This window comes from Tympanuchus pallidicinctus, unplaced genomic scaffold (genome assembly GCF_026119805.1).
Source record: "Tympanuchus pallidicinctus isolate F22 unplaced genomic scaffold, pur_lepc_1.0 scaffold30, whole genome shotgun sequence".
Lineage (NCBI taxonomy): Eukaryota > Metazoa > Chordata > Aves > Galliformes > Phasianidae > Tympanuchus > Tympanuchus pallidicinctus.
This window is the reverse complement of record NW_026294748.1, coordinates 4598434-4613640: the sequence shown is the minus strand read 5'-3', so window position 1 is coordinate 4613640 and position 15207 is coordinate 4598434. Positions and strand designations below refer to the sequence as shown.

The following is a 15207-nucleotide window of genomic DNA, read 5'->3' as shown; positions in this document are numbered from 1 at the left end:
TTGTGCTGTGAGCATCACGTGAAGTTAATTAATTAAGCCATCAAGGGTGGAGCCTTCTTGGGAAGATGTATATCATATAAGGGCTGTGTAGTCCTGGCTCATAAACCTTTGTGCTGGGCTGTCAGTGGGTGTGAATGATAACAGATGTGACATTGGCTTGGGGGAATACGTGAGGCCATCTTCTATCTCCCCTAAATTTCCACTTCTGCTGCTTCAGAGCATCCTTGAAAAAACCTGTTGGACTCAATGATCCCCACGTGTGCTTCCAACTCTGGGTTTCTATTCCATGATCCCATGAAAGCTGCTTTTCCCATGGCCATGTTCCTTTAAATGGGAGCAAGCCTTGAATACCAGGGGATGGAAAGAGGGGGATTTTGGATGCTTTCTAGATATATGAACCAGCAGCACCTCAGGACCTGCAACACCAGCTGGAAATAGGGTAAAAACTTGTTAGGATGTTTTTCTATGCCTCTCAGCATTCCCTTACCAGGTGCCAGCGGTGCCATGTGGGCCACGTGGTCACCTCCATGTGCTCGGGTTCCTTGCTGCTCTCTCCCTCGATGACCCTATCCAGACACAGCTTTTCTCCAGGCCTTTCTTTCCTGGAAAGCCTCTTAACAACACGCTTTGAGTCATCTTCAGCCCCTGGAGAGGATCCTCCTTCCTGCCCATGTGGTGGGGAGCAGGGAGAGCACAGCCTGAACTTTTGGGATGGAGCCCGGGCTGCAGGGCCGCAACGCCAGCTCTCCCCTGGCTGCAACCCTTCTTTTCTATCTTTGCTGTGCCGCTCTTGGCCCATCTATCTTTATTTATTTTGTGAGCAGGAATGTCCAGGGGAGGTGTGAGGTTTTTCGCTCACCTTTTATTTCGGACTTCTCACCCCTGGAATTGCATTGATGGATGAGGAAATAATAAGAGAAAAGGAGTTGTTGCTTCCCACAGTCACTTGAGAGGAAAGGAGGAGGTGGGAGAAGAAATCCTCAGATGCCAACCTCTCACATCAGCATTTCCTGGTCAGGGTGGGCTATGGGTGAGGCCTGGGTGAGAAGGGATTCACCTTAATGTGGGCTTTGGACGAAAATCAAAGTAGGATCAGAATTTGAGGCATTTATATCTTGGTATCTGTGAGGTCAAAAGGCATCTCTCACCTCTCTTCATTCTTCTTTAGGTCATCTCTATCCCTTCCATTTCCATTCAGCTCGGGCAGCAGCCAGGTGCAGCCCTGCAGAACCTCACCAGGCCCACCGTCCCACTGCTGGGGTGTCCCACGCTGCCCTGCTCCTCCACACAGCAGCAAGCATCTTGCTGCCCCCACCAGCCCTGGCCCTGTCTGCTTTCTCTCATCTGCCCCTTCGCACTGGCAGGAGACACAACAGAGATGTTTCCCCTGTGAGTTCCTCTTCGTGCCTCAGAGCAGACAATGCAATCAGGGGTTTGTCCACGTCTTGTCCTTGAGATAGGGGAAAAATGAAAAATAATGCCTTGCTTCTTGCCTGCAGTGCTCTGTGGGATGCCAGCAGCCCCAGGCTGCCTGCAGAAGAGGTGCCCTAAGAGCTGCCTGTAGGCAGTTTGTGATCCGTGGAATCCACAGCTTTCCCATGAACCACAGGCAGGAAAAGGAAGGCAGCAGAACCTGGCAAACAAAGCTCTGTGGGTAGTGATGCCCCAGGAAAGAGTGAGGGCAGGGCAGAGGGCTGAGCTGCATCACTTCCCTCTGACCCCAAAGACGCTGTACACAGCAACAGCCCAAAGCCATTCTCAGGGGATGGAGTGGGTCCCAGCTCAGCCAGATCCAAGCCACTCACATTTTCTGCCTGCTTTCCCCATCAGGATGCAGTCAGATGTTCTGCAGGCTGGAGATAAAGTCCTGCCAGTTCTCTTTGACTCATCCTCTGCTGCTGGAGAAAAACTACCAGACGCAATGATGAGTAACCCTGGGCTGTGGCACCTGGAGCCAGGGTGCTCTCGTGGGGATCCTTTTGCTCTTTTTTCCATCTTCTCCTCACTGCCAGCCCTGTGGGCCAAGACCCCCTGAGCTCCTGCCCCGTGACAGCCCTGTGCTTTGCCTTCTGCCCTTCTCCCTGGTCTCCAGGGGTAAACTCACCCCTTTGAAAGGTGCGGTGTTGCAGGATGTCCATGCCCATGTCAGCACTTTTCCCCTTCACCCCTACTCACTGTTCTGCCAGTGTTATCTACCAGCATCCTGGGGCATGTTGCATTTTGTCCAGCAGACAAACTCCCTGATTCACTGAGTGCAATCTGGGACCCCACTTCAGCTGCAGGGATAAGGGACAACTGAGCACAGCCTGGTGAGAAAGCATTGCACTGGAAAGTGCTGGCACCAACATGAGCCAGGCTGCCAGCTCTGTGTCTATGCCTTGGGTTGTATTTCATATACACACGCATTTTCAAGCTGTGCTTGCAGCCTTTGCTGAGGCTTGAAATCACATCAAAACCGGTGTCTCTGCAACAGGGCCTTAATTTGCCATTAAACAAACCCAGACTGCTGGAAAAGCTGTGAGGATGTGCACGCCTCGGGTGCCTGGGAGTGGAAAAGTCCGTGCTTCCCTCTGGGCACAGAATCAGCCTGCATGGAAACAGAGCAGCAGATAGAGACCCACCTGGGCACCTTCCCATGCAGCCTGTCCCGGTGTCTGTGTGCTCATCACTGGCAGTAAATTTGGTCCTTGGCCTCACACAAATGCTGAGGCCTCTTCACCATTCTCCCTTTAGCTGTCTTCCTCTACTGGATTCCATCCATGATGGGATGCTTCTTTCCCCTGATAGTATCAGCAGCCTCAACCTCCTCGCAGCCCCAGGCCCTGCTCTGATGATCACAGTGCATTTAGAGGCTATGAGGAAACCCCTCTCTTCCTTTACACTCCTTACAGCATGCCCTGGGCTCTCAGCAGACACTTTGGATGCTAACACTCCCTGTGTGCACCCTGCAGTGGCCTTGGGGATGCAGGGAGGCTGCGCTCCTGCCGAGCAGCTGGAAGCACCACCTGGTTGAAGCCTGTGATGGAGCTGGGGCAGGGCAGCGTAGGATGCGCTGGTCCTGGAGAGAGAGGAGCTCTGGGATACCCTGGTGCGTAACACAAGACGTGGTGTTTCACAGCAGAAGCCCACCGATCTCCGTACTGAACTCCTGAAGGAGAACAAGAGCAAATCCCAGAGACCCCGACCAGTGCATCCTGCTGAACAGACCCACCTCAAAACCCTTCCAGTTCCCAGCCCGGCCCCCGCTCAGCTCCCCGAGTTGCAGCAGTCTCCTTCAGCCCCGCGGGTAGGTAAGGAACCCCCTCCAGTTCCGCAGCACGGAGCCGGGGTGCAAAGTCCGGCTTCCTCCGTCCCTTCCCGCAGGCGCCGGGGGAAGGCGGCAGCGATTCCCGGGCGGAGCGCTCCTCTCCCGGCCCCGCTCCTCTCTCGGCCCCGCTCCTCTCCCGGCCCCGCTCCGCTCCCGGCCCCCCGCACCGGAGTGGCTGCTGCGAGGCCAAGCCGCGCCCCGCTCCCCCCGGCCCCGCTGTATATAAAGGCGATGCGCCCCAGAAGGCAGGTAGCGGCGGGGCAGGCGGCTCGAGCGGCCGCTCCGCTCTCTCCAGCCGAGTTTTAGCAAAAAGAAGGAGGGACGGAGGAAGCAGCAGCAGCAGCAGCAGCAGCAGCAGCAGCAGCAGCAGCAGCAGCAGCAGGGACTGGCTCCTGCTTTCTCCCCCCATGTGAGCCGGGACGATGCTGCCGCTGCTGCTGCCGCTGCTGCTGGGCGCCCGCGCGCTGAGCGCACCCCCGGGGGACACGGCGGTGGTCACCCCGCTCCGCCTCGACCCCGACATCAACGGGCGGCCCTACTTCAGGCGCGGCCCCGCCGAGGCCGTGGTGTTCCAGCTGTCGGCTTTCGGGGAGGATTTCTACCTGCATCTCTCCCCCGACGCCGGATTCATCGCCCCCGCCTTCGCCGCGCACTACCTGGGCTCCGCGCCCGGTGCCTCCCGTCCCCATCACCTCCGCCACTGCTTCTACTCGGGGGATGTCAACGCCGACCGAGAGTCCTTCGCCGCTCTCAGCCTCTGCGGGGGGCTCCGGGGGGCTTTCGGCTACCGGGGAGCCGAGTACACCATCAGCCCGCTGCCGGGAGCGGAGCACGGCGGGGCTCATCGCCTGCAGCGCCGCAACGTCGCCCACCCGCTGGGTGCCTCCGCGTCGCGCTGCGCGGTGGGCTCCGGGCTCACCCCAGGGGTGCTGCAGGCTCTGGAGAAATACCGGGGGAGAGCGGCCGGGGGGAAGGCAGGAGGGAGAACCAAACGCTTTGCCTCCGTGCCCCGATATGTGGAGACCTTGGTGGTGGCCGATGAGTCCATGGTGAAGTTCCACGGGGATGACTTGCAGCACTACCTGCTCACCCTCATGGCCACGGCCGCCCGCCTCTACAAGCACCCCAGCATCCGCAACCCCATCCAGATCTCCGTCGTCAAGTTCCTCCTCATCGGGCAGGACGACAAAGGGCCCAAAGTCACCAGCAACGCCGCCCTCACCCTGCGCAACTTCTGTGCCTGGCAGAAGAAGTGGAACAAAGTCAGCGACAAGCACCCCGAGTACTGGGACACCGCCATCCTCTTCACCAAGCAGGTGGGTGCGGATCCTTGGGGAAGGGTGGACGACCCAGCAGGGCTGCCCTCCTCCCCTTCAGGTGTCCTGCACCCTGCCACCCCTCCTGTGTCCCTACCACCCTGCTCCCCAGGAGCTCGCTGTCTGGGTTGGATGGTTGGGAGGGAGACAGCACTGCAGAAATCTGACAGGGGAGCGAGGCCAGGAGGTGCACAGAGGCAGGTTGCCCATGCACCCGTGAAACTGCCACTCAGCCCCCCGTTGGCAGCCAGCTCTGCCACCCAAAATGCAGGGCCTGAGCAGGGCAGTGACACCTGCCAAGAAAAAGCCTCTCCCTGCTTCCTCTGAGTCATGCACGAGGTCCTCCTGAGAACCTGGAGCTCTCCTCTTTGCCCTGGCTGCTCCACGTGGACTGAATTCAGGGCTGGAAGGACAGCCAGCACTCAGCCCAGGGAACAGAGCCTGCTGCATCCCTGCTGGGCTGCAAGGAGGCTTTGCTGTGCTGCCCTTGTTTCTTGCTGGAAATGTCACCATGATAGGCAACCAGCAGCACCAGCCCTCAGTTGCTGTAGGGAGGGGAAGAGGATGCACCCCTTTCAAGGGGACACAGTCACATTTCACCCCAAACACAGCGGGTTTGGCCAGCAGCGGCAGTTTGCATTTTCTCTTTCCCCTGTCCCTGCCCAGATGTCTTTGGATTAGGGACAGGTCAGGAACTCTGCTCAGCAATTCTGAGGCCATTCCCAAAACTTCTTTCCAAGTCAAGCACACGTGGGTGGGAAGGGCGTAGCTTCCAGCTCACTCAGCACGTGTTAGCAGCAGTGATGCTGTGTGGGACGTGAGACCCCGGCCCCAGCAGGGGCTGCATCCCCTGGCAGGGTGTAAATCTGCTGGAGCTGCTCCTGCCTGCACCAGCCAGCTGTGAAGGGGAGGAGGCAGCTCCGTGGCTGGTGGAAGCCTGGTGAGGTCAGCGGAGCTGCACGTGGGACAGAGCTGGTCCCAGAGATCTGACAGCCTCTCCATCCTGCAGCATGCAGCATGGCCGGGCTGCATTTTTTACACATTGCTAAGCCATCCATTTCTGAAATCCCAAGGCAAGCTCCATGCAAAGGCACACGATCAAGGAGACATCTGCCTTCCTTGAACGCATCCATCTGCGGTCCCCCGACACCCCAGAGCTTATCTCCCTGCCAAAAGGCTGTTACATAAGACCCCGACTTAAGTTTCACTTCGAGCTCGGTTGATCGGCAGTTTCCAGTTGTGTCAACACGTTGCTGATGGATGGGCTGTACTGCCTGCACTCCCTGCGCCAGACCTCGGATTCGCCTTTGGGGAGCTCAGTGCTGCTCGGCTGGGTGGTGTGGATGTGCCGTGGGATTTCTGCCTTCCTACCTGAGCTGGTGCATGCTGGAAGGACTGCAGAGCACTCATCCTGCTGATGCCCCTTGGAAATGATGTTGCAAATCACAGAGAAATGTTTGACCGCAATTTTCATCGTCTCCAACCTTGATGTCCACCAGCTGTAACAGCAAAAGCTTGCTGAGCCTGCCATCAGCTGAAGGGATATTACACCAAAGGATGTCTCGCAGTAGCTTGGCATCACGGGGGAGTTTAGAAACCCAACAGTTTCAGCACTTTGAGGAGCTCACATTTTTGGGATTGCTTTGGACACATGCACTGGGGAGCATCGACAGTTGGGAGAGCGCTTGTGTGATGGCCTTGGCCTCTGAGCATGGGAATGAAGGTAAAAGCCACAGGGATCCCCCTCAGGTGGCCTGCAGACCATCTTGAGAAGCTTGCAAGAACAGCCTTTGGAAGGTGTCCAGGGATGAATCTAGGGCTCCTGGTTTTATTTCTGGCTGTCTGCACGCAGAGGACGTGCCAGGTGTCAGTGCTTGGGTAGCCCTCTTCCCATCCTGGTGTTCGCCCAGGAGTTCCTTCCCAGCCCTCCTCCCATTCCCCTACTGCTGCTCCCATTCCACTCCCTCAGCCCCAGAGATACATTTGAGGGGTTTTAGGACCCCTTCATTAGAGCCCAGAGCTGCTTCCCCTGGGGCTGAGGTTGGGTTCTGAGCCCGGGCAGGGGGGTGATGGAATGCCCCACAAAGAGCTGCTCCTTCCTGCAGCCCCACAGCCAGCAGGAGAGGCTGGCTGAGAATGAGAAGTGGGTCAGTGTGTCAGCGCAGGTGCTGGGCTGGGAGCCAACAGCTCTCTGTGCCGGCCAGGAAACAGGAACTCCTAAAAGAGCAATGAATAGGGAGCGGCTGCTCCTCCTCACCTCCCTGGGGCACCCCATGCACCCCACATCACCTCCAAACCCACAGCGCTGGCACTGTGGCATCCTTCTCATGGCCAGGTGTAGCTCTGGACTTCACGCTGGCTGGGATGTGCTGGTTCCCACTGTGGGATGGGGACACTGTGCACGAGACAGGACCTGGGATTCAATGGGGTCCCAGTGGATGCGGAAAGCTGTTGTGAAGCAGAGTTGAAGCTGTTTATAAGACAGGGTTTTCCACCAGCCACAGCAGCCAGGATGGATTCTGGGCTCAGCTGTTGGAGCCTCCTCACCACCTCACAGCACCTTGCCAGCCCCACACCCCATGCCTCGGCGGTTCCTCTCCCACGAGAGCAGTCCTGTCTGCTTTTTGCAGCCCTGCAGCTGCTGCTAAACCCATCTCAGCTCTGGCCGGGGCTTTCTGGCGTTCTTGGGGCCATTACCGATAGCTGAACCTGCCTGCATGGGAATGCCTTCAGCCTGGAAACCTTGCTGGAAATGTTGGCAGAGTGGCTCCTGTGAGGTTTCTAGCAACACAGGAACGTTGGCTGGCTGGGAGCTGAGCATGAATCACTCTTATTTATAGCATGGGAGCACCCGGACAGTCCCTTACGTTTTCTTTTCATGTGGAAAGCTGCAGCGCTTCTCCCTGCCCTGTGCACAGCTGCCACTACAGCTCCATGGGATGAAATACCCCAGGGGTGAAGCTGCAGGGATCCATCCACCCTGCTGTGCTGCTTTGGGGTGTGCTGGCCAAAGGCAGTGATTGCAGATTGAGAAGAAATCACAGCACTGCCCATCCAGGAGAACAAGGCAGTGGATGAGAGCAGGGTTTGGCTGAGCCCAGGATGGGCAGTGCTGCCTTTGGGGTTGGCACAATATCTCTTGGAGAGGAGTGGAGGAATGGGAGCATCTGAGGTTAACTGCTGGGCTGCGGCATGTCCTCAGCCAGCAGCTTTTGGTTTGCAGTAGCACCTGTGGATGCTGGGGGTGGCATCCTCCTGTGGTGCTGGGGTCTGGGCTGGTTCATTGCAGCAACTGGGCTTGCTTGCTCCTGGAGAAACATCAGTTGTCATTGAGGACACAGGAGCAGTTCCCTTAGCATGCTGGGCCTGCTTTGGGATCTTCTTATCACTAGGAAATGGAGAGATGGCTCAGCTGTCAGCCAGGGCCAGGTCTTTCCACTGACCTGCCTGGGTCCAGACCTTGAGCTCACAGAAGGATGGAGCCAAGCTGGCTCCTCTGCGCTGAAATGGGCTCCACCCTGCCTGGAGGAAACGCTGACACCAAAGGCACAGGAGGATGCTGTGTGTAACAAAAGGGTCACATGCAAAAATGCCACTGAGTCACCATCCCTGGAGGTGTTCCAGAACCACGGAGACGTGGCACTGAGGAACACTGTCAGTGGGCACGGTGAATGATTTTGTGATTCCGTGTTTCCTCCGCGCCCTGGGGCTGCGAGGTCCCCATTCTCTGCAACTGACACCTGCCCTGGGGTCGGGTCCTCCGGGGGTAAAGGGGCTGCGGTGGGAATAGGGCCAAGTACCAACCCCAAGATTAACCCCTTACTTCTCCACAGGACCTGTGCGGTGCCACCACCTGTGACACGCTGGGCATGGCCGACGTGGGCACCATGTGTGACCCCAAGCGCAGCTGCTCCGTCATTGAGGACGATGGGTTGCCCTCAGCTTTCACCACGGCCCACGAGCTGGGTAAGGCATGCCTGGGGGCTCTGCATGGGACGGGGTGCTCTGGGCCCCAGAACACTGGGGGGATGCAGTGCATCGCAAGCCCTGCATTTTTAGAGAAATCGCATTTTTGGTCTGAGGGCTGTGCTTGCAATGGATGTGCTGCTCTGCCTCATGTCCTCAGTGTCACCAAGCCTCATCCTCCAGCGCTGCTTAGTAATCAGGAGCAGCAGCAAAGTTCAAAATAGCCCCAGTTCAGCCTACGGAAGGCCAGACAATGACAGGCATCCGGAGAGGGGAAACTCCACCTCAGCGGGGGGGAGGAAAGGGCTGAGAAAGTGAAAGGCATCACTGTTGTGATTGCTGGGTTTCCAGAATTTGAGAATCCTGAAATAGCAGAGAGGGATGCTGAGGGAGCACCGACTTCTGGAGACACTGGTGTGGTTCCGCAGGGTGAAGGAAGAGCTCTGATCTCCTTTTCTTTGAGGTTTCCTTTGACCTTCCTCAAATGATGGCCATCCATGATGCAGATGGGAAAGCACGTTGGAAAGGCTTGGGGTGCTGCAGCCAGGGTGGCTCACATGTGCCTGTCTTGCAGCTTCCAGCATCCATGTTCAGCCCAAGCCAGGGCTTTTGCAAGCTCTGTGCTTCCCCAGGCAGCTCCTCCTCCTCTTGAGCTGCCCACAGCCTTTGCAGTTGTTACAAGGAATACCATGCTCCTTGCCTCAGTTTCCCCCTCTACACTGAGCAATGCCAACTGGGATTATTCACGTTCTCCCCCTTTCCATTTCCCAGGCCATGTCTTCAACATGCCCCACGACAACGTGAAGGCCTGTGAGGAGGTCTTTGGCCGGCTGAAGACCAACCACATGATGTCTCCCACCCTCATCCAGATCGACCGTGCCAACCCCTGGTCAGCCTGCAGTGCTGCCATCATCACCGACTTCCTTGACAGCGGCCACGGTGAGCTCTTCTTGTTCTCCTATCCTTGTCCCCATGCTGTCCTTATCCCTGCGATGGTGATGGGGACAGGCTGTTGGGGTAGGCAGCAAATTTCTCCTTGCTCTCCCAATAAATCGAGAAGGAAACATAGAGCTGAGTGGTGTTTCAGTGGGCTGAGCTGGGGCTGAATGCGAGGTAGCTCCGGTCCCATGAGGACCGGCTCAACGTTCCCCTCCCTGCTTCCTCAGGAGACTGCTTGCTGGACCAGCCCTCCAACCCCATCCCGCTGCCCGAGGACCTGCCGGGGACGAGCTACAGCCTGAACCAGCAGTGCGAGCTGGCCTTCGGTGTGGGCTCCAAGCCCTGCCCCTACATGCAGTACTGTGCCAAGCTCTGGTGCACCGGCAAAGCACGCGGGCAGATCGTGTGCCAGACACGGCACTTCCCCTGGGCTGATGGCACCAGCTGTGGGGAGGGACGCTTCTGCCTGAAAGGAGCCTGCGTGGAGAGGCACAACGTCAGCAAGTACAGGGTGAGTACCTGCGAGTCCAAAAATGCCCTGTAGACGATGGCTTGGCACTTCTGCATGGGTGCTGGCTGAGCAGTCTCCAGCAGGGTCTATCAAAGGGGATAATAATGGAGGAAGGTGAGGAGAGAGCAGGGATAGACAGTGCAAGCAGGCTGGATGCTGCTATGCTCCTATAGAAGATCTGGGATAGGCAAGCCCGCAGGTTTTGCTTGCAAATGCATCTAGCAAAAAGATAGGTGTGAGTCCAGAGAGGGGCAGAGATGGAAGCCATGAGGACAGCAGATGACGCTGTGCCACGTCCCTGCAGGTGGATGGCGGCTGGGCCAAGTGGGCGCCCTATGGCACGTGCTCACGGACGTGCGGTGGTGGGGTGCAGCTGGCCAAGCGTGAGTGCACCAACCCTGTGCCTGCCAACGGGGGCTCCTACTGTGAGGGTGTCCGCGTCAAGTACCGCTCCTGCAACCTGGAGCCCTGCTCGGCTGCAGGTAAGGGCAAAACTTGCCAAAATTCATGACCTGACATCAAAAGGCGCTGAGCCAAAGGGGAGCCTGGCTTCTTGTGCGTGTTGGTGCCTGTGAGCTGAGTGGGATGAGCTGATTGCAGCTGTGAATCCTCTGCTAACCCACTGCAGAGGCACTGCTTGCATCTCCAGACCAGCTGAATTCCAGCAGAGTCGAGCTGCCAGCACACCAAAACCCCAGACTTGCCACAGCTCCTTGGGTGGGGTGGAGGAGAGCCAATCTCCAAATGTCAAGTTCTTTGATTGTTTCAAAGCGCTTCGAAACACGGTGGAAACATGCCCCTAAATGTGCCCCCTGCAAATGTCAGAGGTGGCCTTGCCATTTGCAGTTCCCGGGCATCCTTGTGTCACTGCATTGTGCAAGGAGCAAAATCTTTCAGAGTTGCTGCGCTGAGGCTGCTGGCTTTGCACGGCCGCCCTTAACAAGCAGTAACACCTGCCCTAGGGCAGTGGTCTGTGCCCCGTCTGATGCACACTGTGTTCCTTTCAGTGCCAGGAAAGAGCTTCCGAGAAGAGCAGTGTGAGGCATTCAATGGCTACGGCCACAGCACCAACCGCCTCACTGCTTCCGTCTCCTGGGTTCCCAAGTACTCTGGCGTCTCACCCCGGGACAAATGCAAGCTCATCTGCCGGGCGAATGGCACGGGGTACTTCTATGTGCTGGCACCCAAGGTTGGTGAGGGCTGGGGGGGCTGCAGGAGGACTCCAGTGCATGAAGCAATTGTCTGTGCTTGGTGGACAGATGGATTTTTGTGGGTTAGAAAAGATGGGAATCCATCAGGCTGGGTTGAATCAGCGCGTGTGCATCCACTTATTTTCTTCAGTGGTGGATTGGGTTTGTGGAGGGTCTTCCTCTGGGTTCATAGAACTGCCTGTAGGGTATGCCTATGGTCCTGCTGAGAGGCTGGAGCAGAGGATGATAATTATTGCACTGAGGAAGTGGTTCACCTCCTGGTCTGGAGCCCCGTTGCATTAGTGTAAAGACAGTGACGTAGCAGAAGCAGGACGCAGTACTGCATGGCTCTTCTCAGAGACCCCAGAATGCCCAATTGCAAAGCAGAGAGTGAGCACGGTACATGCCAGCACCTCCTGAGGTCCTGCTGGGCTGATGCTGAGTGGCTGCAGTGGGACGACTGTGGGGTGATGCAGGGTACAGCTGTTGTCTTGCTCGCTCTCCTGCAGGTCGTGGATGGCACCCCGTGCTCCCCAGATTCCACCTCAGTCTGTGTCCAGGGCAAATGCATCAAAGCGGGCTGTGATGGGAAGCTGGGCTCCAAGAAGAAATTTGACAAGTGCAGTGTATGTGGAGGAGACAATAGGAGCTGCAAGAAGGTCTCGGGCTTATTCACCAAACCCATGTAAGTGCTGGGGGACCACATGTGAGTTCTTCTCTCCCGTAGGGTGGACGCAAGAAGGTGGTGGGGATGGTGATGATCAAATCCTCCAAAGTGCCTGCTCTGAAGTAGTAGTGCATGCTACAAGCCCATGGCTTCTAGTGACGGAGCCAGCTCCGGCACAGTCACACTGCTGAGCTTCTCGTGTCTGGGTGAGCACAGCCTAGATGAAACTCAGCGTGCAGAAATAAATCTCCATGGGATGGAGGAGATAAGCTTAGGGTTGGAACTGCTGCCATCGCAGCGGGTGGGAGATGGGGACACCTGCAGCTCTGTGCCTCATGGCTCGTCCTGCCTGCTTCCTCCTTCCAGGCACGGCTACAACTTCGTGGTGGTGATCCCCGCCGGAGCTTCCAACATCGACATCCGCCAGCGGGGCTACAAAGGGCTGATCAGCGACGACAACTACCTGGCGCTGAAGAACGGGCAGGGCAAGTACCTGCTGAACGGGCACTTCATCGTCTCGGCCGTGGAGCGGGACCTGATGGTGAAGGGCAGCGTGCTGCGGTACAGCGGCACCGGCACCGCTGTTGAGAGCCTGCAAGCCTTCAAACCCATCCAGGAGCCCTTGACTTTGGAGGTGCTCTCCGTGGGGAAAATGACGCCTCCCCGGGTGCGCTACTCCTTCTACCTCCCCAAGGAGAGCAAGGATGACAAAACCTCCTACAAGAAGGAGGGCAAAGCTCCTCCGGATCTCAACAACAGCGTCCTCAGCTTGTCCAACCGCTTGGATGGGGGCAGGCCGACCTACAAGCGTCCCTCCTACAAGTGGGCAGCGGGCGGCTGGGAGGCGTGCTCTGTCACCTGTGGCAGTGGGCTGCAGAAGCGAGCGGTGGCTTGCCATGACTCCTATGGCCACCCAGCCTCCGAGTGCGAGGCTGCCCAAAGGCCGGTAGAGGTGCGGTCGTGCGGGGAGCCCTGTCCGGCCTGGGAAGCGGGACCGTGGGCTCCTTGCTCCAAGAGCTGTGGGAGAGGCTTCAAGAGGAGGATGCTGAAGTGCGTGGCCTCCGGTGGGAGACTGCTGCCCCGGGAGAGTTGCAGTTTTCGGAGGAAGCCGCAGGAGCTGGATTTCTGCACCTTGAGGCCATGCTGAGCTGTGCCAGTGAGGATGAACATGGTGTTTCTCGGGCAGCGGCCATGGGTTGGGAGAAGGGGAGATGTCCATAGCACATATCGAATGAGGGTAAAAAAGGGAAAACAAACAAACGAAAAATAAAGGGACCTGGGTGCGGGGAAGGGCGCACAACCAGGTGATGAGAGGGCTTTCACCGAGCAGGTTGCTCGGAGGTGAGCAGGAACCAACCTACCTCGAAGCTGCCGCACACACAGGGACCCACGGCTGGGAGCCGGAGGACAGACAGACAGAAATCACTGCCAGGATGGCCCCCAGGACACACAGAGGGGACACCCCCAGATGGCTCAGACAACGCCTGCCCTGTCTTCCCAGGGCCAAGCCTACCTCCCCCTTCCCCAATTTTCTGCGTGGGACCAAGCCAATTTACCTACACGATGATGGCAAGTTGTACTGCCCAACAGGGTGCTGGGTTTTGTAGGGACTGTTACCTTCAGGGCTTGCAAGCCTGTGTGCATGTCAACGGGGATCCCAAGTGCCAGGCTGGGAGGTGGTGGCTTGATTCTCATTTTCTCCTCATGTTTATGATCTGACCAGTGTATACTTTATGGTGCTTAACTCTGTGTTGTTTAACATGCTCCCTGTGCTGGATACAAACCTGGCATGGAGGGAATAGCGTTGCTTCCAGCAGAGCCCCTCCTGGGGCTAAGGTTTTCCTATGGTGCTCTGGGCAGGCTGAGACTGGCTCTTAGCTAAATGGGTGCCCAGAGCACAGCCAGACGCTCGTTTACACCCTGGTGCAGAGAAGGGTGTAAAGCTCTTTGGGACTAAAAGGGATCACAGTGGAGGTTCAATGTGAGCAGTAATTGCAGAAATAACCAACTGTACTGTAGCATCATAGTGCGGTGCGCTGGAGCATCCCTGCCTGTTGCTGGTGCTTGACTCTGCTCTGGAAATGGTGCTCACAGGGCCAGCATGCCATGCCCAGGCACTCTGCTGCCTGCCTCACTCCAAGCTTCAGGGTTATTTGGGGCTGTTCTGATCCTCCTGCTCCTGCAGAGCATCCACAACCAGCTGCATCCTCCTGGGTTTTGTGCTAGGGCTCATTCCATACCTCTGTAGTGTCTGGAGGCTGTCTTACCTCATCACAACCCTGCCAGACACCTTCCACCATAAGCCTTCTGCTCAGATCAAACCATCAAGGATCATTTCACATTTTGCTTTCCCACTGATGAAGGTCCCTTGGAGGGAGCTTGCTATGGACCTCTTGACCGAGATATGTCACTATTGGGAAGAGCAGAAGGGTCGACCCCAACTTTTGGGTAGGCTGCTGTCTCAGCAGTGAGATGCTTGGAGTCTGCTCAGCACATGTGGAAGCTCTTCATGCTCCACCAAGCCTCCAGCAGTGGTCAGAAGGGTCCCAAGGAACAGCAGAAACGTTCTTGTGGAGACCTTTCCCACCAGCTTAGCACATTTCTTGTGATACTGTTTGCAGACCCACCCTCCTAGATTTGTGTAATTCTTTTTTGAGCACAGTAATATTTCTGGTCTCCGCGATGCTTGATAGAGCCAGGAGCAGATGTTGTGGTTGCTTTGCACAGCGGGGACGGGATTTAATGTTCTAGGAAATCCCTTCCAGGTCTACATTCCCATGAACGCATCATCCATTTTCTGGACAGTTTTCCTGCGTAGCCGAGCCTGCAGTGCTTTCGTTTGGGGACAGAGCTCCAAGGAGCTGCCCTTTGCGTCTTGCCATCAAATCGATGGTTTCCAAGCCACCGAGGAACTGTCATCCTTGTCCGATGGGGGCGAAGGATGGGGTGGGAGGGACTTCTTGAGTGCAGTTCTTTTGCCAAGTGTGCAGCAAAAGGATGGAGATGCCTATTGTACTGGCTGCTTTGTGTATACCATGTATACTAAACATCGATCTCTGCTGTTTGTGCATCAATAGCAAACCTGAAATAAAACCGTATTTAAAGATCCACCTTGCTCTAGGGGGCTGTTTGTGCCTCCTTGTGCGTTTGCTTGGGTGGCGTTGGCAGAGTACATCCTGGCTTATTGCAGCCTCAGCTCATTAACTGGAGGAAAAAAATTGGAAGGTCCGAACACATTATTCTGAATATTATGGCAATTTGTCTTGCTTCTGCTGTAGAATTTGTAGTTGGCAAAAAAAAACCCAGAACAT

The 15207-nt window shown here is 56.8% G+C and overlaps 1 protein-coding gene across 1 annotated transcript; it reads left to right on the top strand.

Moving 5' to 3' along the window:
* The first annotated feature begins 3570 nt into the window (after positions 1-3570).
* On the top strand, positions 3571-15004 carry ADAMTS15 (ADAM metallopeptidase with thrombospondin type 1 motif 15). Its single transcript, XM_052697069.1, has 8 exons — positions 3571-4623; positions 8457-8589; positions 9361-9528; positions 9756-10039; positions 10344-10521; positions 11047-11228; positions 11739-11914; positions 12263-15004. Exons 1-8 carry the CDS (start codon positions 3730-3732, stop codon positions 13041-13043), a joined length of 2796 nt encoding a protein of 931 aa, XP_052553029.1. The 5' UTR covers positions 3571-3729; the 3' UTR covers positions 13044-15004.
* The last annotated feature ends 203 nt before the right edge of the window (positions 15005-15207 follow it).